The following is a 25,000-nucleotide window of genomic DNA, read 5'->3' as shown; positions in this document are numbered from 1 at the left end:
ACAATCTCCATCAATCTGATAAAAAGAAATGTTCTCGGTCATTCCCATGTTGACCGTTAGGTGGCAGTATATACGACCTTATAAAGAATAGATGAAAGAAAGATGAAATAGAAAGAAAATTAAGAAAGAATAAATAAACTGAAAAATATAAACTAAATATGAAGCATTTTTGTTTTGTTTGTGAGTTTACAGGACACACAGTTTAACACTGATCCTACATCAGTGCTTTAAACTTTATTTACAGAGCAAGAATCACAAACTGAGACCAAAGACTCTGTTTTGTTCCAGCAGAGGGTGCACGTGCTCCACCACACACACACACGCACACACACACACACGCACACACACACACACACACGCACACACACACACACGCACACACACACACACACGCACACACATACACACACACACGCACACACACACACACACACAGAGAGAGAGAGAGAGAGAGAGAGAGAGAGAGAGAGAGAGAGAGAGAGAGAGAGATTAGTAACACTGCTTTACATGAGGACTGATTGTTTCTGCACTGACCATCATTGTCTTTAACACCTTAAACCATTCAGAGACTTTCAGCTGAACTGCAGATGGAAGAAAAATCGGAGCAAATTTCATGGGACACCAACAATATGTCAAATGTCTATCTATATTACTCGTGTGTGTTAAAGTGCAATGCTGTTTCATTGTTCACGACTGTGGTGTAAAACAACAGTACACAGGACCTGTCATTGTTTATATTCAGTTCAATTCAATTTATTTCTATAGCACTTTTAACAATTTCCCATTGTCTCAAAGCAGCTTTACAGAAGGACGGAAAAGAAGAAGAAGAAAATAAGAATAAAAATAAATTAGTGAAATAAGTGTTTGGTATAATGGTCTGAATTTTATGCCTGATGTTATAAATGTTTCCCATTGAAATAATTTATGAAATCATTACAGCTACAAATAATAATGACCTGTCATCCTGTTCCATCTATATGGTCTCTGGTACATATTATAAACACTTTATGCACTTCTTAGTGTGTAAACACTTTATGCACTTCTTAGTGTGTAAACACTATGCACTTCTTAGTGTGTAAACACTATGCACTTCTTAGTGTGTAAACACTTTATGCACTTCTTAGTGTGTAAACACTATGCACTTCTTAGGGTAAACACTTTATGCACTTCTTAGTGTAAACACTATGCACTTCTTAGTCTGTAAACGCTTTATGCACTTCTTAGTGTGTAAACACTTTATGCACTTAGTGTGTAAACACTATGCACTTAGTGTGTAAACACTTTATGCACTTCTTAGTGTAAACACTTTATGCACTTCTTAGTGAGTAAACACTTTATGCACTTCTTAGTGAGTAAACACTTTATGCACTTCTTAGTGAGTAAACACTTTATGCACTTCTTAGTGTGTAAACACTATGCACTTCTTAGTGTAAACACTTTATGCACTTCTTAGTGTAAACACTTTATGCACTTAGTGTATAAACACTTTATGCACTTAGTGTATAAACACTTTATGCACTTAGTGTGTAAACACTATGCACTTAGTGTGTAAACACTTTATGCACTTCTTAGTGTATAAACACTTTATGCACTTAGTGTATAAACACTATGCACTTCTTAGTGTATAAACACTTTATGCACTTATTAGTGTAAACACTTTATGCACTTCTTAGTGAGTAAACACTTTATGCACTTCTTAGTGTGTAAACACTATGCACTTCTTAGTGTAAACACTTTATGCACTTCTTAGTGTAAACACTTTATGCACTTAGTGTATAAACACTTTATGCACTTAGTGTATAAACACTTTATGCACTTAGTGTATAAACACTTTATGCACTTCTTAGTGAGTAAACTGTTTATAGGAAAGACGTTCAGCCATTTTTATTATTTACCGACAAGTTCAATAAAGCGTCAATATTCCTATGAAAATAACCGCTTATTATCCCGTTATGATCACTTTATTATTTTATTATCAAAAGTATTTTGGATTTAATAATTAAATGAAAAGTCACAGAAATTCGTAACCGGAAGTGACGTTAAGTAAAAGTCATCCTTAAGCGCTAAAGAGTCCGTTTTTGTTTGTGGTAAAAAACCGTCATATATGTTTTTAAGTGTAAAAAGCGACGATGAAAAGGAACTAATTATTGTTTAAGACTGAAGAAGAGTTAAAATAGCAGCACATGTGAGTTCTGTTTAATCTCCTGTGTGAAGGTAAATACGTCTGTTAGCTTTGATGCTATCGCTCTTTGTTAAGCCGTATTAGTTCATTAGCCTGCTAGCTAACCTGACTGACTAGCTGTTGGACTCGGACTCCATATTAAAGCGGTTTAATAGATTTTATTTAGCGACACAAAAGACATAAGGAGCTTGTTGACTTTAGCTGAATGATTAGCATTGGAGCTAAAGCTGTACCTCACAGTTTATAGCTCAGGTTTGGGATAAAAAACATGGTGTCCTTAAATAAATGGACAATAATTCTACGATAAAATTCGTCAGTAAGTTGTGGACATCTTCAGCTAAGCTGCTGTTACACATTTATCTGTAATACACCGTTATGTTTAATGTGAAAATCACCTGTTTAAGCTTCTGTATATCATTACTTTGTGTTGTTCTATATTACTTCTATATCAATTATAATAAATAATAATAAAACATTATTTGTCAGTTTTTTTTCTCTTCCAAGCTGTAGGTCTGTTTCCCATCTGGGACACTGACATTATATCAGCTGTGATTTCATTAAGATTGAATGTGATGGTGTTTGTTCTCAGGTGAGGACGCAGATCATGGGGGACTGTTTACACACCTCAGCTGACAGTTTGTCTAAACTGGTGAAATGGGCACACAGTCACGGGACGATCTGCACACTCATCCCGAGCCTGAAGCACTTGTTGACGGAGGGAGCTCACGGACACCTGACAGCACTGTGGGGTTGCAGCGCCGGTCATGCTTACCACTGGCCCTTAACCTCCTCCTGTAAAACAGCACACAAGGATCGACTGTGTTATGAGCGCAGCAGTCGTGGGATCAGTACCGAATCTCTGATGCAGGGAGCAGCGTCCATGCAGAGCAGCTCGACACAGAGGTTCCACAGCAGCGCAGCCAAAACAAGCAAAGGTGACTCGAACCAGACCCAAGACTCGTACGACTTCTCCAATTGCAGTGAGCCATCTGAGATGGATGATAACACAGAGGAGCACCTATTCGACATCGTGTGTGAGTCCTCCGCCACCGATGAAGAGGGTGATTCAGAGCCCAGGGTCACGCCCAGAAAGCGAAGCTCTAAGGGCCCTAGCTCGGACGACTCTACCGATCCAGGCACAAAGAAAATCAAGCAAGAGCGAGCTGAAGACTATTACACGGTGGCTAATGCACAAGCTGCCTCAGAGGGTGCTCCATCATCCAGCATCTCCCAGTCACCCAAACCAAACTCTCAGATCAGACCTTCATCCAGAACTTCAGCACCACACAATCCACAGCTACTGGAGGACAGAGATCTGTTGGGCGTGTCCTCCTCACCACCGGAGAACTCCTCCTCATCTGCGACCAAACACTTGCACACGCCGATCAGTGGCTCACAAAGCAGAACACACATGAACTCGCACATGATCCCTGGGAACAACCAGAGCACGTCGTCTCTGAGCCAACCAGGAAGGAGTGACATGGTGGAGGTGCTTCCTAACGGGGATTTCAGCCTGCCTTTTGAGGATCCCTCGGGTGTAGTGCACCCTGAAATGGACATTTTAGCAGCACAGAGTCTCAGTGCCGAGCCCAAAGGTGACACAGGTAATGACATTACATACTCTAGACAAGGTTTAGTAGGTTTTACGGTCTGGTCTCCTGGATAAAGGTTCTGATATTTAAAACATGACTCAGATTAGTTAACTCCATTTTAAGTGATTAATATAAGTGATTTATTTGAGTTGTTTTGAGTGTTTATTTGATTCATTTACCTGTTGAATTAAGTGATTCATTTGAGTGAATATTTGATTCATTTGACAATTTTTCCCTTTATTTTCTCATGCATCCAGTGAATGTTTAAACAAACTGGGAATCACAACCTGAACGGTTTGGAAAAGTTTTAGAAAATGTAGTTGTGATGGAACAAATGTCCCACTGTCTTTAGTCTGAGTGAGTTAGAAAATTAAAAAGAAGAAAGAAACCCTGTGCAGAACTGAAGCCTATATGGCCTATATAGTTTAGGTTAATAAATATCTCAGTTACACTTCTGTAAAATAGAAATGTGAATCTGCGGCTGTACGACGGGGACAGTGTCGGTGTTCAGATGAAACACACGTCAGATCAAATCTTCACACAGTACAGCAGCAGTACTAACTAGTACTAACTAGTAGTTCTGGATACTGAATACGAGTAGAGATGCACAACTACCTCAAGAACAGTAATTCCATCGCTGAAATGACATTTAACAGCGAAATCTCGTCATAGTAACCTTAGCTCTCTTTATACATCTTGACCCCACACTCAACCCCACCCATGTGGGCAAAGAGCCATCTCCAGGATCGAATGTTTTTTACAAGTGAGAATTTGAGGCCCAGCAGAGGCAGCTTGGTGGTCCTGGGATTCAAACACAACCTTCAGATCTGTAGTCCAACACCTTAAACCACTGAGCTATCACATGTACTGAGGAGGTGTTTGTAGTAGTAAAAAAAAAAAAACGTAATATCTTGTGTCACGTTTCACACATTTTGAAGTTTGTTCATGAAAACAGGAAGTAAAGAAATGACTCTTGCACCTTTAAGTCAGTCTTTCATGACAGTTTTAAAGGTGGGGTGCAGGATGTTTGAGAAATGCTTTAGAAAACTGAGTCAGGCTGACAAACAAAACAAATGTGTAGCCAATGAGCAGAAAGGGGCGTGTCTTGTCTATATGGGTGGAGAGAGTGTTCAGTGTGCATGTCTGACATTAGCATAAAGGGGCGTGTCTTGTCGATATGGGCGGAGAGAGTTTTCAGTGCGCATGTCTGACATTAGCGTAAAGGGGCGTGTCTTGTCGATATGGGCAGAGAGAGTTTTCAGTGCGCATGTCTGACATTAGCATAAAGGGGCGTGTCTTGTCTATATGGGTGGAGAGAGTGTTCAGTGTGCATGTGTAACATTAGCATAAAGGGGCGTGTCTTATCGATATGGGCGGGGAGAGTGTTCAGTGCGCAGAACACTCTCTACCGCAGAAAGCGGTTTTAACATCGACATGGAGGATAAAAACAAAGAAAGAAAGAGAAGAAAGACTTACGATAAGGACAAGATGTAGGACGTGTTAATATAGGATCAGCTTTCCAGCGCTGGAGAGAACTGAAGGTCTTCCGTGTGAAACAGAGCTAAACCTCACGCTACAACACACACTACTAAACCACACACTACTACAACACACACTACTACAACACACACACTACTACAACACACACACTACTACAACACACACACTACTACAACACACACACTACTACAAACATACACTACTACAAACATACACTACTACAAACACACACTACTACAACACACACTACTACAAACACACACTACTACAACACACAGTACTACAAACACACAGTACTACAACACACAGTACTACAAACACACAGTACTACAAACACACAGTACTACAAACACACAGTACTACAAACACACAGTACTACAAACACACACTACTACAACACACACTACTACAACACACAGTACTACAACACACAGTACTACAAACACACAGTACTACAAACACACAGTACTACAAACACACAGTACTACAAACACACAGTACTACAAACACACAGTACTACAACACACACTACTACAACACACACTACTACAACACACACACTACTACAACACACACACTACTACAACACACACACTACTACAACACACACTACTACAACACACACACTACTACAACACACACTACTACAACACACACTACTACAACACACACTACTACAACACACACACTACTACAACACACACACTACTACAACACACACACTACTACAACACACACACTACTACAACACACACACTACTACAACACACACTACTACAACACACACTACTACAACACACACACTACTACAACACACACACTACTACAAACACACAGTACTACAACACACAGTACTGCAACACACAGTACTACAAACACACAGTACTACAACACACACTACTACAACACACACTACTACAACACACACACTACTACAACACACACACTACTACAACACACACTACTACAACACACACACTACTACAACACACACAGTACTACAAACACACAGTACTACAAACACACAGTACTACAAACACACAGTACTACAAACACACAGTACTACAACACACAGTACTACAAACACACACTACTACAACACACACTACTACAACACACAGTACCACACAAACACATCTGTATTACCACAGTGTTACTCATTGTGTTCATTTACTGATAAAAAATCTCCCCTCGGCCAGCCGCCACAGCAGGTTCCCCCATCATGTTTGCTTGGGTTACGTATGTATGTGTGGGCGGAGCTATCAAAACAGGGGTCACACCCACTTGGGTTAGGGGCATGTTTGTTTTGGTGATTTCAAATGTCAACATTGGCTTTCAAACATCGTGCACTGCACCTTTAAACCTGTCCGAAAAAACACACAGGGAGAAAACATCTGTTTTTAACCTGAAAACTCTGTATAATGTCTCCTTAACTCCATGATGTGAGACTCACTACATCAGCAGTCAGTATCCTTATAATTTAACACCCTGAGACTTTCATTTACCCAAAAATTATACAGAGAACTTTAATCCCTCTCTGGCATTTAACAAGTGCGAGATAATATTTCTTATTCCACGTTATAATATTTTATAAATATATATTATAGAACATATGAGAGAATCTGTGTGGGATTTACAATATATGAGATCTAGTTGTTATGGAACATGAAGAAGACCTGAACGATGAAGCAGCTGATCGGTTTAAAGAAAAACTTGACTTGGATCTTATTAAACTCTAAAAATGAAGGACTTTTTTTCCTCAAGAGGCTCTGAGGACGTTTTTAATTTTATGGCAGATGACAAACAGACGGCTTCCTTTATAACGGCGAGATAAGAAACGGTGAGTGGATTTTAGTGTCTTCATCATCACTCTGTTTCTGCACGGAGTTTTAGAATTAGTGGAATGTGTGCTGTGTTATTTCTTTGTGTAAAATGTGCTGTGATGATGTTTACAGGTTGGGAAGAAGACAGCGTAATGGTCCTGAATGCCTCTCAGGGTTAGTTGTGTAAGACTTTTCTGTTATACTTTAGTTGTATTTGCTGTGATCTTTAGCTTTTTGTGTTTAAAAGGAAAATAATTTGGATGAAGTTTTGCATAATTGCAAATAAAACATTTCCAATTTCTTTGTTGAAAATGCTTTTTTTTTTTTTTTTTTTTACTCTGCATCTCACACAACCCCAGTACACTGTGTAACGAGTGCTCAGTAACAGTAAGGACGCCATGGAGTAATTGGATTAAACAAAAATTCCAACCGATCGTCTCTTCACACACACACACACACACACGTTTCAGCAACACTCTTTTCTTTTTTAAATGTCACGCAGTAATTGTTGTTAACAAAGCTGTAATATAGTCTGAGCTGAATTGAGTGTTAAACTTGATCGCAGGATGTCTGAGCTCGGAGGAATCGTTCTGGCCGTCCACGTCGGAGCTCTGTCCCAACGCTGAGAGTCAGTCAGAAGAGAGGAAGCAGCTGGAGGACTACATCACCAGCGTGGGTGAGATTCACCTAGACTTTTTTAATTTTACAGTAAATTAATTATTTCAGACACTAAGAATTATGTAGATTTTTATTGCATTTTATTATTCTTTAACTGGACAGATCCTGTAACATTACGGAACCTCCAAGTGGTGATCTCACGGGTTCTCAGGTTCCACGAGCAGACCCACGTGCAGGTTCACAGCCCTCCTCGTCCAGGAGAACAGGAACTGTTTCCAGGTTCTGGACTGTTCCTCCCTCCGTATAAACTGGCCTGCATCCACCAGGAGTCTCGTCAGGACAGCATGAGGCTCTTCCACCTGCTGTTCGAACACTTCTTCACCGAGGAGGACCTCATCGGAGCCGTGGCTTTCGGAAAAAGGGGCAAAGTGCCGGATGGGAAAAAAATCCTGGACAGAAGAAAAGTTGATGGGATTATATGTAGGTGATGCAATAAGTAGCTCTGAATTCTGATTGGTCAGAAGGTGTTGATGAATTTACTAAGAACAGCAGCTCTGTAGTGCAAATTCTACACGTGCTGTAGTCTAATAATAAACAGATTTTTTTATTTATTCGATTTTTTTAATACAATAACTTTACAGCAGTTTGTATGTATGTTGTTTTTGTTTTACACAAAATATGTAACTAATATTTAAGGGTGTGAAAACTTTTCCATATAACAATAATTATAATCAGTTCGAGTTGCACATAAATTCTGCTGTAAGGGGAATAAATCAGAGTCGTCTGATGAAGTTACAGTCGCCATGGCAACGTGATTATTTTCCTCTAACAACAAGTCCCTTAAGTGTTTTATTGCAGTTTACTATTATCATTTTTATGAACTTCATGATTTATATATTTATAGTTACAGGTGAGTGTGTGTGTGTGTGTGTGTGTGTGTGTGTGTGTGTGTGTGTGTGTGTGTGTGTGTTCTGTGTTAGACGTTAATCTCAGTTTGTAGTGTTAGTGAGAAACCACAAAGAGGGTTAAACTCCTGTCCTGGAGACTCCTACACACACACACACACACACCACAGGGAAATCCACAATATCAACAATTACAAACTCACACACACTCTCAACTCCCTGTGAATGATCTGTTACTATGGAAACGAGTACATTAATATAAACCTGAGCTACAGCCAAGCTGCTGTTCTACAGAACCGATCAACACCTGAACACCAATCAGAAAAATATTTGTGGAGACTGATGCAATCTTGAGTTTATCTAAATTTTTTTTCTTCAATCAACTGGTTTTATTCCCTCCACAGCATACGTCCTGCGGTGTTCCACACTGGACGGATGGACGCCGGTGGAATCTGCGAAGCTTAAGAAAGCGTGCATCAACAAGTGCAGACTGAGAATCGGCCAGAGGAAGAAGTTAGCTCAGGGGCCGTATCTGTTCCACAAGTCTGGACCGTCGTATATCTGAGTTTAGACGCCATTGTAAATGTACAGGAGTGAAACGTGTTAAATTTCTTCTCTACATCTCTTACAGCTGTTTATAAAAACATTTTAAAGCTCCATCACGTGTTTATCACATCAGTGATGCATGTTCTCCAGAACAGAAACGTCGCAGTCACTGCCGTGAGAAGTGAAACAAGATCCGTGTATCTGCGCCGTCGCTGCTACGTCATGTGATGGTGTAACCAGAACAGAAATCTTTCCTCTCGTAGCTCGTATCTGCTGATGAGGAGGATGTTTGTCTTCTCTGTAGCTTTAGAAAATCACAAGCTGGACATCTCGGTCGTGTTCAGGTTGTCCGTCCATCGGAGACACAGCTGAGGAACGGATGGTTGGAGTTTTGTAGGATTTCTGTGGAACGATCAGTGACGTGACATACGGCTAAACATGGTGACCAGTCAGACCAGCAGATGAACCGATGACGAGTCGGAGTAGATTTTCAGCAGCATTGTCCTGATTGGTCAGGATGTGATCATGTTCCACATACATGAGCTCACAGATCGACTCACTCGTGATTGGCTAGTGTCCGTGTGATTGACAGGACAGAGAGAGAAACCCCTCCCACTCAGCACAGATACTTTTGAATGATCAGGATTCAAATTCTAAAGTTCCTTAAGTGAAAATAGAAATAGATTATTGTGGACTTTTATGAGGAATCACGCTGAGTTTTTATCACGACGGTGTAGAGATGGTTTTAGGGTTTTATAAAAGTTTCTTTGTGAACTTTGTAGCAAATTTCGTGCTATTTTATTATCTGTTTAACATGGGACTAGTGTTCATGGTGTAAACTAATAATGTGGAGATTTTTCAGTGTCTGATCTTTTATGTGTATTATTTTGTACAACTGGTTCTGCTTCAGATATATTTGGGTTTTGTACAGAAACACAGGACTCTGTTCATGTGATTAAACTTTCACGTGTTTTTAATTGTTTTAATGATCTTGTTAATGTGTAAGTTTTACTTGTGTGTGTGTGTTGTGGTGTGACATCAGGTGATAAACAGTTTGGTCTGAATGTGTTCCACTCGTTTATCTTTTCTCTTTGAGAATTCTATTAGACTTTTGGCTCTATTTCATGAGGTAAAGACTGAAAGGTGAAAACTAAAAACACCTGAAAACAATTAGAAATGTTTATAATTCGTGCTCCATAAAAACCGGTGATTGATTCAGTGCTACAGTCTGTATTTATTTTAGATGTGTAAATAATCGGTTTTGATATTTGATGCTTTGTTGGCGTTAGGATTTATTATCTAACACAATATTTGCAAAAAAATCAATGAAGAGGTTTATATAAAAGTGCAAAAACATAATGAGTCAGTGTGTTGTGTCCAGCTTATAGATCAGTGTTCAGATCATCCTCATGGTGTGTGTGTGTGTGTGTGTGTGTGTGTGTGTGTGTGTGTGTGTGTGTGTGTGGCAGTGTATGAGATTGAGAGGCTGAAGGCTCTGCTTCAGGTGGAGAGGAATAAAAGCATGATGTTGGGAGAAACCATCAGCAGCCTAAAGCAGGATAAAGAGCTGCTGCAGCAGGAACTCACCAAGAAAGCTGAGCTCATCTGCGAGTTCCTCCAGGACCAACTCCGCCCAGGTACTGACCTCAACATCTACCACTCAGTGCAGCTGTACTTCACGTAAACAGGGAATGTGGGCATCAATGTCCATCTTATGAGGTAATCTGGGAACAGTATCACGGTGTAAACAGTGGACCAGCGCAGATTGTGTGTGATGAGGTTCTGAGCTGTAGAAGGGCTCGTGGAGAAGAGAGGAGGAGATGATGATGATGATGATGGATGCTGTGTGTCTAAAGCAGTTTAATCCTCTGTGTCAGATAAGAGACGAGTTCATCCTTCCAGTCAAATGGAGGCAGGAAGTTCTCATCAGCTGATCGGCTCATTTCCTGATGAAGGAGCTCCGTTTGAGTCTCCGGCGCTGTTCGACTCGTTCGAGGAGGTGGAGGTTCACCCTCTGGACCGACAGAGAACCATCAAGATCTCCTCGAAGAGGAGCCGTGACGGAGAGAACACCCGCGTCAGGAGTACGTGAGGATTTAACACTCCAAAACACAGGACGAGGATCTGTTAGTGATTTAATCATCAGAGCAGAACTGAACACTACTGAGATACAAACAACATTCTTCAGCTGTTTTTATTAACGTTTATTATTACATTAATTATATTAGTTACTGTAATATATAATTCCTCCTAAAGGTTTTTGACACTTTGTTTGTTTTAAAGTGTTTTTAGTATTTCCACATTACTGGATGTTTGTGACAGGAAGTGCAGGGTGTAGCTTTAAACACCACACCACATTCACATCAGTGTGAGGAAAAGGTAAAACATCTAAAATGCAGCAAGTCAGATGTGTTTAAATGTGACTGCACAGGAGAGAAATAACGGTGCGCTTGTGTCGATGTTGACTTGTTGGTCATCTGTGCTGGATGCAGTGACCCGTGTTCTCGTCTGTTCCCCACAGTGAAGAACGTGGTTGGCGTGATCGCGCGCTACATGACGGCTCTGCAGGAATTCCGCCGTAGCGTCTCCATGAAGGTGGCTTTTGACCGAGTTGGAGTGGACCGGAACACCATCTCCAGGACGGCGGCCATCGCGGAGCTCAGCCTGGCTGCACCGGAGGTTTTCCACGCTCTGCCTCCGTGGGACGAGAAGGAGGAGACGCTGGCACACTACGCCGTGAGGTGCAGACAGGCCATGGACGAGAACATCAAGGCCAAGATTAAAGCCATGAAGGCCAAGGGAGAGCTTTTACCCATCGTCAGCAAATAAAGCATTCAGCATCAGCCCTTTCCCTCAGTGATGCACTAAAACTCTTCCTGACTTTAATAAACTCCCTGTTTTTAGTCTAAATATGAATATTTACACTACAGTATCAGAGATGATGGTTTAATGTCTCTCATTAATTTTGTGCCAGATGTGGACCAGTGTTGACCTCACCACACACACACACACACACGGTTTAAATTCTCACTGCATGCCTATCTAACACACACACACACACACACACACACGGTATTTTTACTTCACGTTGTTGAGTCTTGATTACACACACAAGGTGCTTTCACAGGCATGCAATAATAAAATCCACAATAAAGTCAATTTCTTGCACTAATGTGTCACTGAGTGCCTCAAAGTCACTTCTACAGATAAAAATCACGAGCCTAAGACAAGAAAACAAGCACAAAGGTGAACTTTATGAATATGCAAATTATAAACCACTCCCACTATAGAAACTCCTCCCCTTCCTCCTGTTAGTCTGTGTACATCAACTCAGTAACTTGACATTCACATTTCAATCTATCTTAAAACATTTCAATTACAGGTTTAATCAGAAAAGTTTAATTTGAAGAACAAATAAAATGCTGACCTTTTTTTCACCTGACAGACACAGATTTATGTTTTGGTTATTAATTAAATGGCTGATTAACAGCTTCTAGCACAGTGATGGTTAAATTAATAAATAATAAAGAAGCTACATCACAAAAGGATTTGTAAACCTTTTTTAATTTAAGATTAATGTTACAGGAAAGATTAATGTTTCAGCCCAGGTTTCATCCGTTCATCTGCACTCAGTGCATCAAACAGATGACCGGCATCAGCTGCAGTCGACGTTTCTTTATTTTATATTAAATAGAAAATCATACCATCATTAAAGACTAAAATCAGACCGGAAGCTACAGGAGATTCTGTCTTTAAGCCCTGCTGTTAAAGTGAGTTTTTCTGTAGAATGAAAAGTGTCTTTTTAACAACTGTGTTGTTCATCGTCACTCTGCATCGAGTCGAGGCAGCACAGGAAGGATCAGGTTCCCAAATGACGAGTCCTGTGTGATGAAGTAGCCTGAAGAGTGAGCATGTGCGTGCTGAAATGTTAAAAACAAAAGACTTTCAGATGCTTTACATCTAATAAATTCTAATACATAAACTGAGAATTTCATTATACTGACACAGTAAAACTCTTCAGCTGAGATCCCACCTGTAAAGCTGCTTTCTGCTGAGCGGCGATGTGCTGCTGCTCCGCGTGATCCCGAAACTCCTTCACTGGCGGTCTGGAGAGTGGAATCCTGCGGAGACAAGAGAAAGTTTCCCTCATGATCACAGTGCAGATTAAATCCAATTACACCTCAGAGCTGATGGTGTAAATCAGCTACGTTTACAGCATGTGACAGAGTCTTATCCAGAGCCACGTACAAAAGTGTTTAAGTCTCTATCATTAAATACTTTAACTCTGGTGCTTAAGATACGACGAGACTAAAACACTGTTTAAAGAGTTTTGTTTAAAACACACATAACTAACAGGAGAAAGTGTCAGTGAAGTGTTTCATGAAGAAGCAGGTCTCCGACCATCGTTTGAAGACATCCAGTGACTCCGCTGTCTGGACCTCTAGGGGAAGTTCATCCCACCCCCTCGGTGCAGAACAGAACAGAGTCTTGTAGTAAACTTAGTATATTAAACTTAAGCTGGTGGAAGACATTTAGTTTTGAGCAACTTTGTACTGTCTGTGAAGCCGCACTGAGTCTCTCAGTCTGACTGAAGCTGTAAGTTTATTAGATGAAGTTTAACACATTCAGAAAGAGGAGTGTAACCACTTATGGGGTGTGTAAACTTTTGTACTCAGCTGTAAAACCAAACAAAACAAAAAAAGCCTTACGTGGCTCCTGGATTGTTCATGGACTGACTCTGGATCAGGCGTCGCTTCTCTTTATCCAGCTCAGCTAAAATCGCCACTCTGTTTTTATTCTGAAATCCTACAAGAGGCAAAAAACGCACAATTAAACACTGCATGAAATAATAATAATAATAATAATAAGCAGAATTGTGTGTGAAAGAATCTGACCAAACACATATTTAAATACTAAAAACTGAAAGGAAAAACAAAGTAAATAATAAATGCTTATTTATTAGTCACCTTTATTCCTCCTTAAAAGAGCGCTTTCAACGTTATAACGCATTATAACAATTTAATAAAGAATATTATGGCGGTCAAATTATTATTAACATTGTTTTGGTGAATCAGAGTTTGATTGTCACATTAAAGTAAAAAAAGCTAAATGTCTGAAGTAAAGTTCTTTATGTCTGTAATTAAAATCTGGAGCTAAATTCCTTTGTGTGAGTCAACAAACTTAATAATAAACCTGATTCTGATTCGCGTCAGCGCGTTAGCTCGTAGCGCGTTAGCTCGTAGCGCGTTAGCTCGTAGCGCGTTAGCTCGTAGCGCGTTAGCTCGTAGCGCGTTAGCTCGTAGCGCGTTAGCTCGTAGCGCGTTAGCTCGTAGCGCGTTAGCTCGTAGCGCGTTAGCTCGTAGCGCGTTAGCTCGTAGCGCGTTAGCTCGTAGCGCGTTAGCTCGTAGCGCGTTAGCTCGTAGCGCGTTAGCTCGTAGCGCGTTAGCTCGTAGCTCGTTAGCTAAACCACAAGGCTACAACACACAGTCCGAACAGCACCTGGTCCCGGCGGGTTTGCAGCCATATTTATTTCCCCGAACGAGGTTCCGATGTATTTATAACTGCGTCACTGTGAACAAATTAATCTAAAGACATCGGAATCACGCTTTGTTTAGATCCGTAACTTCTTCCTCATTTTTTTTATGTTTGTTTCCCGGCGCTGCGCACTGACACCTAGCGGACCGGAGGCTTTTAACACACTTCTACTGCCACCTAGAGGACGGAAGTCATTCTTTTGTCTGTGATACTTTTAAAATGATCTCTACATCATCATCATCATCATCATCGTCATCATCATCGTCATCATCATCATCATCATCACAGGGCTCTCAAGTATCACGCATTAACGTGACAGTCCCTCATGTTGGTCTTTTGTCACACAGAAAAACTTTTTGACTATTTATCATATATTTAATAAGCCGCAGCGCACAAACTGTATCAGTCCGCACCGCCGTGTCTGTGGAACCGTGCAGGAACCAAGCGCGTCTCACCTGGAGCTCTTAGTCGAGCCTGAGATGGTGCCAGGGGCCCCGGGTCACTGACAACACCTGCTCAGGACATGTAGTCTAGGGCCAGTGGTTCTCAAACTGGGGGCCCTGAGATGGTGCCAGGGGGCCCCGTGTTTATGACATTTTATAAAATAATGAATTTATCATAAATTCTGTGTAATTAAACCTCAGAAAAATAAGGCTACCAACCACCAGCACTACACTGTATAATTTAATATGTTTAATTTAAACTAAGTTTTGGAATGTTTTATGTCATACATTTTCGTTTTCTTTTCTTTACTTTTGGGGGGGGGGGGTGTCGAGTAGGGGCACCCCCACTGTCGTGTTTGGGCGGATGGTTGGAGATGTCACAGTCATGTAACAGCAGGCCGTCATATCGGATCAGATTCAGTGATGACCTGGGGAGGGGATGTGGTAGCTCAGTGGTTACATTGTTGGACTACTGACCCACAGGTCATGAGTTTGAATCCCAGCTTCACCAAGCCCCAATACTGGGCCCCTGAGTAAGGCCCTTAACCCTCTATTGTATAATTTGTAAGTCATTAATATCAGATCTTTGTCTGATGTTTCAAAATAATTATATCATGAAATCCTGAAGATTACATCCTTATTAAAGACAGTGTACAGGTGTGTGTGTGTGAGAGAGAGAGAGAGAGAGAGAGAGAGAGAGAGAGAGTGCCTCTTTTATTATAAACCTTAATATTAAAAATGTCTCCAACTGGATTTTATTTTAATTCAGGCTGATAATTGGTTTTAATAAAATCAAAAGAAAAAGTATAATAAATGAAATAATTTCAGAGAAATCGTGTAAAATAAAAATGAATAAGAGAATAATGTGTACAATAATAAAGTTAATACTTATAACTACAGTATATTTACTTAAATACTAACAGACTTTAACCTGTCTGTTACGTCGGAGGCTCCACAGCACAACAGACTCTGATCTAAAGCTTCAGATAAACAGGAGAAAGACTTCGCTGGCTGGAAATGAAGGTGAACTGATTAAAGTGGAATCAGGTGTCGCTCCTGTTGGTTGGAGTGAAATTCTGCACTGCTGCGTGTTTGGAGGCATTGCTTCAAGTTAAAGAACAGTTGTGAATCATCTGATTGTTTTTATTTTTGAGAACAAAGCTCTGAATAGGAAATTTTAGGTCTCCTGTAAGTTCCATAGATGGTTGACTGGAAGTAGTCCAGGTTTCTGCTCTGCAGGTGATGTGTTTACTGACCCATAATGCAGCTGTGTGACTTGTCTTCAACCTGCCTAAGTTCTCCACACCACCACACAGCTGTGTTCCTCCACTGGCTCCTGTAGCTGAACACATCAGGTTTAAACACTGATGCTGACCTATGAAGCCAAAACCAGACCATCTCCCGCTTACCCCAAAGCCCTCATCACTCCTCACACTGCACCTCACACCCTCAGATCTACAGCACTGCCCCACTCGTCCCACCATCTCTCAGGGTAAGAAGGAAGTTTACTACAAGACTCTGTTCTGTTCTGCACCGAGGGGGTGGGATGAACTTCCCCTAGAGGTCCGGACAGCACTGGATATCTGCAAATGATGGTTATAGACCTACTTATTCATGAAACACTTCACTAACACTTGCAAAAACACTTGTTTTTTGCAAAAAAAAAAAAAAAAACTTTGACACTTTTTCATTGTAACTTTGAACAATGTTTTAAACTCATGGTATCTTAAGTCTGTAACCGAGTGACACACACACACACACAAAGACACACACACACACACACACACACACACACACACACACACACACTAATGTATCCAATGTTAGAGATTTAAGCACTTATGTACGTTCAGAGCATGAACATTGATCTTATTTTATACAAGTGAGCACTTGAGGGTTCGGAGCCCAGCAGCTTGGTGGTGCCAGGGTTTGAACTCAGGACCTTCCTCTGCCTAGGGACATACAGTATTTGTACAGTTAAATGGTGCTGGATTTTTGCTTCTGTGGCTTTTCCCCCTCCTACCTAACATTTAACAGGTAGTTGATTGTCCTCAGCTGTGCTGGTTATCCACTCATGAGTGAGGCTGTGTGAAGCTAAGAAGAAGGTGACGGAGAAAAGAGGAATAAATAACGTCACATTGGTGATGGTCACCATCCAGGTTCATTAATCATTTTACCGTCATCAGGCTGTTCTGTCTTTGCTCCTGTTTCTACCTAAGATGTGGTTTTGTGTCTGAGCCGCAACCGACTCCTCTGTAACGTTCTCCTAAGAGTCCGACGGCTGAGATTCGTGTTGTGTGACTCCTCCAATAAAACCACAACAAAACTAACACTAATGTTGTCCATGACATCACAGCAAGATCGAAATGAGTAACTGGGCGAAATGACGTCAGAGTGATGAAATATACGGCGCATTTCTGAGGAAAAATACAAGCATTGCATAAAAAAGTCAGAAGTATCAAATCAAAGTCACACACACACACACACACACACACACACACACACACACACACACAGAGTATGACACGCAGTGAAATGCTGCAAGTTTTCACATATCCCAGGTTATTATGAACCCGGGGTCAGAGCACAGGGTCAGCCATAGTGCGATGCTCCTGGAGCAGGTGAGGTTAAGGGCCTTAATCAAGAACCTAATGTTGTGGGCTTGAACCCCGACCTTCTGATCAGTAACCCGAAGCCTTAACCACTGAACCATCACGTCCTCTTTTATTAATTTTTTAAAGTGAGGTGGGAATGAGGTTCCATAGAGGTGGTGGTTATTTGTTTATCCCAGTTTTCTCCTGTTTAGAAACTGAAGCGTTTTTTCTCTTACGTTCTAAAGGCAGAATGCTGATTATTTGGCCTTCATCATTATTGCTGATTATTTGACATTGTTTTTGCCCTTTTCCCCAAAGGAACTTTGAGGTACTGTGTTGCTCATGTAGGACGCGTAACGCTGCACCTCCTGAATACTCCACCAGCTCCACATATGAATAGAAACTGTTTCTCCTGTTCGTCTGACCGACACGGAGGAGTTATAAATATGGCTGAAGTCAGGAGGAGGACGTCAGAGCACCGAGTCAACTGTTCTGTAGTTTATCCACCTTTTAGAACAGTAATGGGGTGTGACATCGAGGAAGGGGATCACATGCTGATCAGTGACACACAGACGAACAGAGACAGACACAGACACAGAGACACACAGACACAGAGACAGACACACAGACAGAGAGACAGAGACAGAAAGACAGAGACAGACAGACAGACAGAGACACACACAGAGACAGACAGACAGAGAGACACACACACAGACAGACACACACAGACTGAGACACACACACGACTGACACACACACAAAGACACACACACACGACAGACACACAGACAGACACAGACAGACACACACACGACAGACAGGCACACACACACGACAGACAGGCACACACACGACAGACAGACACACACACACACGACAGACAGACACACAGACAACAGACGCGCGCACACACAGACACGTGCACACACAGACACGTGCACACACAGACACGCGCAGACACACAGACACACGCGCAGACACACGCGCAGACACACACACACAGACAAGCGCGCACACAGACACGCACACACACAGACACGCACACGCGCAGACACGCACACGCGCAGACACACGCGCAGACACACGCGCGCACACACACGCGCACACACAGACGAGCTGTTTAGAGCTCAAGGCAGATCCCGTGTTTTATTTTTGTACATAAACCTGTATCTGACTCTGACTCGCTCCCTTTACCTACTACAGATGATGGCGTCTCTGCACTCAGGTGAACTCGGACTTTATCAGCAGAAATTCCTGCCTTTGTTCCAACAGATCTGTCAATCCCAGATTAGTGAATCTGTTGCTTTCTCTACAGGAAAAGAACACTTTAGTGCTGCACTTTGTGCTGCCTCAAAAACAAAAAGTCATAAACCCAAAAGAGAAAGAAGAATAGGTGTCTAAGGCGTCTCCATGGTGATGTGATTACTGTAGTGTTTATTATGGTGATAAAACACCGAGAAAATAATTGTTTTAAATCTTTTTTAAAAGTGAAAACAAAAACTGAATTTTACCCTAAAAGATGAAATAATTCTATAAGTGACATTTTACACACCGATGGGATTTAATTCCCTGTTTTACTTCCTCACCGGTCAGAACCTTCTGATCAGCAGGTGAACGTTCAGAAATCAGTCACTTTACACTAAAAAGGTGTTTCCTGTTTACGGCGTGTGAATGTTAGTGATAACACTCACACACACACACACACACACACACCTTACTCAGTGTTTACCTCACGGTCACGGTGTAGAGACGAGAGAAGACGGACAGATTAAAGAGATGAACAGGGTTTAGTAATAATGCTTTAACCTTCACATCAGTCAGCACTCAGTTGTACAGACTCGAGACTCCTCACTGTATAAGTAGTAAATAAATACAGATGCATGTTGAAGAGGCTACAGTAAAGGCTACGTACTGTATAGTTATATAAAGTCATGATTACTGAGCTGAGGTTATCTGTGTAAATAAACAGCAAGAAGAGACACAAAGCACTGAATAAAGTCTTTTTGGGAAAAGAAACATATGATTGTGGGTTTAAAATGAGAAGGATAACAAGCGTAAAAATGACTAAAATCAATTCGTCCTACACAAGTGACCTGTACACACACACACACACACACACGAGAATGCAGAAGAAGCTGTCAGCCTTTGCAGTTCTCAAAGTTTGTCTCTGTGTCCACTTTAACACACTCACACACACACACACACACACACACACACACGGCTAATAGAAATCTCACTCTGTACAAAAGCACAAACGCCGTCTCAGAAACCACTCTGACAGGACAGTGTGTGTGTTATGAGATGTCTGAACCAGGATGAGTTCCTCACTGAAGCCCATAACAGGACCACAGTGTGAGGTTCTAGCAGTTGATGGAGCAGTCTGACTTTGCTTTAGCAGCAGAGCTGATTATTCTGCGGAGACAGTGACCAAACTCCTCCAAGATCAGTCTCTCTGCCATCACATGAGGCTGGTTATAACGGTCTGCCTTCCTCGCCTGCTCCAGGAGACAGTCGCACGTCGCCTCGGCAACCTCCTTCGTTACGAACGTGTACGGTAACCTGAGAGAGAGAGAGAGAGAGAGAGAGAGACAGACAGAGAGAGAGAGACACAGAGACAGACAGACAGAGAGAGAGACACAGAGACAGACAGAGAGAGACAGACAGACAGACAGACAGAGACAGACAGACAGACAGACAGAGACAGACAGAGAGAGACAGAGAGAGACAGACAGACAGAGAGAGAGAGAGAGAGAGAGAGAGACAGACAGACAGAGAGAGAGAAAGAGAATTAAGGAAAAGTCCAAAGGCAGTTATGATAACTGTAATAAAGGTGAAGTTCTCTCTCTTTATTTAAACACCACAGGAGAATTCTACTCTACTAAATCTGACAGTAAGTGTGTAAATAAACATCTGGCAGGAAAAACACTTGTTATTATAATGAATCCTGCTGAAAGTCCATCAGTAATGTAAGGAGTAGTGAGGTTCAGCACGCTCGTCAGCTCTGAGGTTAGTGAGACGTACTTCCCACCGCTGCTGCTGACGGCCGGCGTGGTTCTGGTCAGCAGGTCTGAGATCTGGGAGGACAGTTTGGTTTTAGCTGCAGTCTGCTGCTGCACTCGCACTTCTGCTGCATCAGCCAAGTGCATCAGAGTCTTTCTCTCAGGACTCTCCTCAAAGTTCTTACAGCCCACACACTTACAGATGGACGAGCACATGATCTTCGCCTGAGAGAGAACACACACACACACACACACAGCTTTCAGACAGATCAGGTTCTTCTTTATAGTTTACACTCGTGTTTTGTTTAAAAGCTAAAACAGTGTAAGAGTTAGACAGGAAACTTACCTCGTAACACTCGCAGTAATTTTTTAAACAGCCGGACTTTTTACAGTTGCAGCCTTTACTGTGTCTCCGCTCCGATTCTCCTTCTTTCCCTTTACCGATCTTGGGCTTGAAGGCCACCGGGTTTCTGTCCAAACAAGCCTGAAGCCGTCAAATAAATCATCATTAGTGGATCTTCATGAAGCGATGTTCATCTCTTGTCACTCAACTCTAAACTCCTTTTAACTTGTAAACACACGAACATCACATCAGGAACATGATCCTGATCCTTCACCACAGAAACCATCCTCAGTACCTTGATGGCTTTAAGGCGATCGCTCTCGTGGTCCAGGTTGTTGAAGCAGTTCACACAGTTGCAGTTGCTACAAAATTCACCGTTTGCAAAGCAGTCACAATATCTGAAAGATTAAACAGACACATTCATGAGTGGATGTGTTCTAGCCCCAGAGAGACTGATGGATGAGCTGCAGGGAATAGAACAGTGCGGTGTGTTGGAGCTCACGTACAGTTTCAGGCACTGTGACTTGGTGCAGTTACAAGGCTTTCGTGGTCTGGAGGTCGACTCTGATGGAGATAAACTGCAAAAAACAAAACAAATCTTATCACTTGTTATTTATTTCATTATGTAAAAATAATAATAAAATATATTAGGAGGCCATCCTTAAAATGGGTCGGTAGGTAAAAAAAAAAAAGTACAATTTTGGTGATGGTGATTACGTAGGTAAACAAATTAGCATACTGTGACGTCACTGACCAGGTCTTCACCCCATGCCTTCGGGCGCATCGTTGCAAAGCTTATTTTGATGCTGGACAGTTTTTCCAGAACTTCGTGCCAAGTTAAAGCGGAGTCGAGCTGTTTTAATGACTTCTTTAGATGTATTATGGAGCCCGAACTCGTTAATATTATTTTATTGCTTTTGTATTAGTTGTTTGAAGAGTAAAAAAAAAAGTAAGACCGGCAAGTCGGTCGGACTTAAAGCAAAAAAAATGAAAAAATTTTAAAAATTGAGTCGGTCCTAAATTGACAGGGTCGGTCGGGTTACGGCAAACAAGAATATTTTTAATTTTTAAGGCCTGATGGTGTTTATTCAGTTCTTCCTTAACTAGGTGGTGATGCTGTAAAGGCACAACATGAACACTAATGTTCAGTACTGAGGGCTAACGGTAAAAGCCCACAGTTCTACTGTACATCTGTAATCAAACAATATCATTCAGATGTCATTTCAAACTACATCACAGACGAGTTACACACCTTCACGTTAAACACAGGGTCATGACCTCATCCTCAGAAATCATGTCAAAGATGTTTTCTTTAACATTTAGCTAAAAAGGGACGAGCTGGATTTTATAAACACACACAAACCTATTTCAGAGACCAAAATTTAGACAAACTGCTGCATAATAACTACAACCGATACATCATATGTTCAGCAGTAATGTGAGAGGAAAACAAACCAAGACCATCACAATATTGGGTTAAATTCATCTGGGTAAGAAACTGAAATGACTAACAATCAGATCTTCTGTAAAGTTCATCGTGATATTTGTCAAATCACCAACTGAACATTTCTAACAAAAAGTCATTATAAACTGTGAGATTCCTGGATTTAAGATGGTTAAGATCAGCTGTGTATGTGATTCATAGTGTGTGTGTGTGTGTGTGTTACCCATTCAGAGGAAGCCTAGCCTGGGTCTGGATGGAGCTTGGGGTGGAGAAACCAGAGCTGCTCGCCAAAGTCACAAACGTCGACTGCTGGAGCTACAAGACAAGTCCAAATAACTGTGTTATTAAGCCACATGTCCATCTCCTGACCTGCACATCTCCTGACCTTACACACACTGACACACACCTGTGTGACGTACTGCGCTGGCAGCACAGCGTAGCCCATGTTCCCCGAGCCCGCAGCCGGAGCGAGCACAGTGCCAGGGGGCAGGTTGGTAAGATTCGGCTGGATCTGAGGGAGCGGAGCTGCTGGCATGATGAGGCGCTGCTGTGTCTGGCTGCTGCTCACCACCGGAGCTGCTGAGGTCATTGGCTTCGGCACCACCTGAGAGGAAAATGACACATTCAGGAGAAACAAAGAGCTGCTGATCGTAAGGACACCAGAGAGCGAGAGTAACCAACTCGCTGTGAAGACAGATTCTGTTTAGGCTGCTGTAGCAATCGTCACTTATAATCCTAATAATTATTGCACACAAAATGAATACGTTGTTCAGCCGATCAATAACTTGTGATGTAATTAGTGTAGAGCTGATAAAGAGCTGAAAGACTTAGTGATGATGTTACCTGCTTGACGGTCTGAGCAGAAACGATGGGAACAGACATTCTCACTGTAGCTGTGTTCATCACCATGGGCTTGGCTTAAAAATAAAATAAAAATCATTATTTGAAATTTGAATTAGTTCCCCAGCAGCGTGTAGGTACGTGTGTGCACACCTACCACTGTGGATGGTGGTGGGGTTGGTGGTGGTGTTGGCCGTCTGGGCCGTGTTCCCGGTGGTAGCTGTGACCAGGCGTACGTAATGAAAGCGACTTCCGGGTACCTGGATCTGCTGAACGTTGGGGGGCGTGGCCAAGGGAATGATGGTCTTAAACTGAGGTGTGTTAACTCCACCCACTGCCACAGTTTGCACTGGCTTCACTGCCTGAGGGAGGAGCCAGAGACATGCAGACACCAGAAATATTCATACTTCAAACTCAGAGGTACGATGATGAGGAGAAACATGATGCTTGGTGGGTTCAGGTCACATCTTTCCTGCAACATCTCCATTTTTTCCCCCATTTTCATTCAGCGACAATATTTTTAATGCACTCAATTAACCAAATTCCACCATAAAACCCATGTGTGTGTGTGTGTGTGTGTGTGTGTGTGTGATACCTGGCCAGTGGACTGACTGCTTCCTGCTTTTGCTGGTGAAGTAGAAGGTGTTTGCTGCACAGTGAGGATCTGCTGCCCCAGAGCCACATTCAGAGGCACAGCCACAGGTTTCTGAGGAGAGTTAGGAGGCTGAGCGGCCACAGTGACCTACACAGGGTTCACAGGGAGAATAAAACAGAACATTTCACTAAGTATATTTACTGTGTTTCATGGTGAGGTCCTATAAAGACTGCTACACTGTGTGGAGACACACACACCTTACTGGGAGACTTAAGAGGAGAAATGGCCACTTTGCTGCTGGAGGAGAGACTCTGAGGTGTGGTGTTGATGGTCTCTCCAATGGTGATGGTGCGTGGAGGGGTCACTGGTGTACTCTGGGTCAGAACCCTTCCTGTGGAAAAGGACAGCAACACCTCACTGAAAGGAGTGTAAGAGGTAAATGTTATGTGTGTGTGTGTGTGTGTGTGTGTGAGAGGGAGAGGTAAATGTTTGCGATGTGTGTGTGTGTACAGTATGTGTGTGTGTGTGTGTGTGTGTGTGTGTGTGTGTGCGTGAGTGAGTGAGAGAGGTGGTCTTAATCCAGCTCCAAGTAAACATTAGCAGTGAGACAGTGTGCACACTGCGGGCTGTAAGACTCGTGTGTGCACACTGCGGGCTGTAAGACTCGTGTGTGCACACTGCGGGCTGTAAGACTCGTGTGTGCACACTGCGGGCTGTAAGACTCGTGTGTGCACACTGCGGGCTGTAAGACTCGTGTGTGCACACTGCGGGCTGTAAGACTCGTTGTGTGCACACTGGCGGGCAGTTAGACTCGTGTGTGCACACTGCGGGCTGTAAGACTCGTGTGTGCACACTGCGGGCTGTAAGACTCGTGTGTGCACACTGCGGGCTTGTAAGACTCGTGTGTGCACACTGCGGGCTGTAAGACTCGTGTGTGCACACTGCGGGCTGTAAGACTCGTGTGTGCACACTGCGGGCTGTAAGACTCGTGTGTGCACACTGCGGGCTGTAAGACTCGTGTGTGCACACTGCGGGCTGTAA

At 42.3% G+C, this 25,000-nt stretch overlaps 5 protein-coding genes across 13 annotated transcripts in view; 2 read left to right on the top strand and 3 right to left on the bottom strand.

The window, feature by feature from the left end:
• pip5k1ba (phosphatidylinositol-4-phosphate 5-kinase, type I, beta a) overlaps positions 1 to 157 on the top strand; it is a 17,618-nt gene extending 17,461 nt beyond the window's left edge. For both annotated transcript variants that reach the window (XM_047804496.1, XM_047804495.1), the window contains one exon: positions 1 to 157. This exon is cut by the window's left edge and continues 699 nt beyond it. The gene's annotated coding sequence lies outside the window, so the exon portion shown is untranslated.
• The window catches only part of adamts6 (ADAM metallopeptidase with thrombospondin type 1 motif, 6), a 351,012-nt gene that overhangs the window by 210,200 nt on the left and 115,812 nt on the right, over positions 1 to 25,000 (bottom strand). The gene's annotated exons all lie outside the window — the stretch shown is intronic.
• LOC113653039 (uncharacterized protein KIAA1958) lies at positions 2,036 to 12,334 on the top strand. Of its 5 annotated transcripts, XM_027162428.2 has the most exons (6): positions 2,036 to 2,214; positions 2,772 to 3,786; positions 7,230 to 7,271; positions 7,663 to 7,773; positions 7,878 to 8,195; positions 9,025 to 10,230. In XM_027162428.2, the coding sequence occupies exons 2-6, from the start codon at positions 2,787 to 2,789 to the stop codon at positions 9,183 to 9,185; spliced, it is 1,632 nt and encodes a 543-aa protein (XP_027018229.1). In that variant the 5' UTR covers positions 2,036 to 2,214; positions 2,772 to 2,786; the 3' UTR covers positions 9,186 to 10,230. The 5 variants fall into 5 exon arrangements, with proteins under 5 accessions (XP_027018229.1, XP_027018230.1, XP_027018226.1 ...); XM_027162429.2 differs by lacking the exon at positions 7,230 to 7,271 and having other exon boundaries at positions 9,025 to 10,152; XM_027162425.2 differs by lacking the exons at positions 7,230 to 7,271; positions 7,663 to 7,773; positions 7,878 to 8,195; positions 9,025 to 10,230 and adding exons at positions 10,636 to 10,803; positions 11,044 to 11,250; positions 11,688 to 12,334 and having other exon boundaries at positions 2,037 to 2,214.
• Positions 12,713 to 14,854, bottom strand: LOC113653041 (ints3 and nabp interacting protein). Of its 2 annotated transcripts, none has more exons than XM_027162432.2 (4): positions 14,666 to 14,854; positions 13,876 to 13,972; positions 13,200 to 13,287; positions 12,713 to 13,086 (listed from the first exon to the last, which is right to left on the bottom strand). In XM_027162432.2, the coding sequence occupies exons 1-4, from the start codon at positions 14,688 to 14,690 to the stop codon at positions 12,991 to 12,993; spliced, it is 306 nt and encodes a 101-aa protein (XP_027018233.1). In that variant the 5' UTR covers positions 14,691 to 14,854; the 3' UTR covers positions 12,713 to 12,990. The 2 variants fall into 2 exon arrangements, with proteins under 2 accessions (XP_027018233.1, XP_027018232.2); XM_027162431.2 differs by lacking the exon at positions 14,666 to 14,854 and adding an exon at positions 14,134 to 14,453.
• Positions 19,507 to 25,000, bottom strand: part of lin54 (lin-54 DREAM MuvB core complex component) — a 19,035-nt gene continuing 13,541 nt past the window's right edge. For both annotated transcript variants that reach the window (XM_047804492.1, XM_047804491.1), the window contains exons 4-14: positions 24,217 to 24,350; positions 23,960 to 24,106; positions 23,522 to 23,726; positions 23,368 to 23,441; positions 22,931 to 23,128; positions 22,748 to 22,839; positions 21,587 to 21,658; positions 21,376 to 21,478; positions 21,084 to 21,221; positions 20,760 to 20,962; positions 19,507 to 20,297 (exon numbers count right to left, since the gene is read on the bottom strand). In XM_047804492.1, the coding sequence (XP_047660448.1) occupies positions 20,099 to 20,297; positions 20,760 to 20,962; positions 21,084 to 21,221; positions 21,376 to 21,478; positions 21,587 to 21,658; positions 22,748 to 22,839; positions 22,931 to 23,128; positions 23,368 to 23,441; positions 23,522 to 23,726; positions 23,960 to 24,106; positions 24,217 to 24,350 (1,565 nt within the window). In that variant the 3' untranslated portion in view covers positions 19,507 to 20,098. The remainder of the gene's footprint in view (positions 20,298 to 20,759; positions 20,963 to 21,083; positions 21,222 to 21,375; positions 21,479 to 21,586; positions 21,659 to 22,747; positions 22,840 to 22,930; positions 23,129 to 23,367; positions 23,442 to 23,521; positions 23,727 to 23,959; positions 24,107 to 24,216; positions 24,351 to 25,000) is intronic.

The sequence above is a fragment of the Tachysurus fulvidraco genome, chromosome 20 (assembly GCF_022655615.1).
Source record: "Tachysurus fulvidraco isolate hzauxx_2018 chromosome 20, HZAU_PFXX_2.0, whole genome shotgun sequence".
Lineage (NCBI taxonomy): Eukaryota > Metazoa > Chordata > Actinopteri > Siluriformes > Bagridae > Tachysurus > Tachysurus fulvidraco.
The sequence above is the reverse complement of the archived record's forward strand: the minus strand, read 5'-3'. Positions and strand labels throughout refer to the sequence as shown.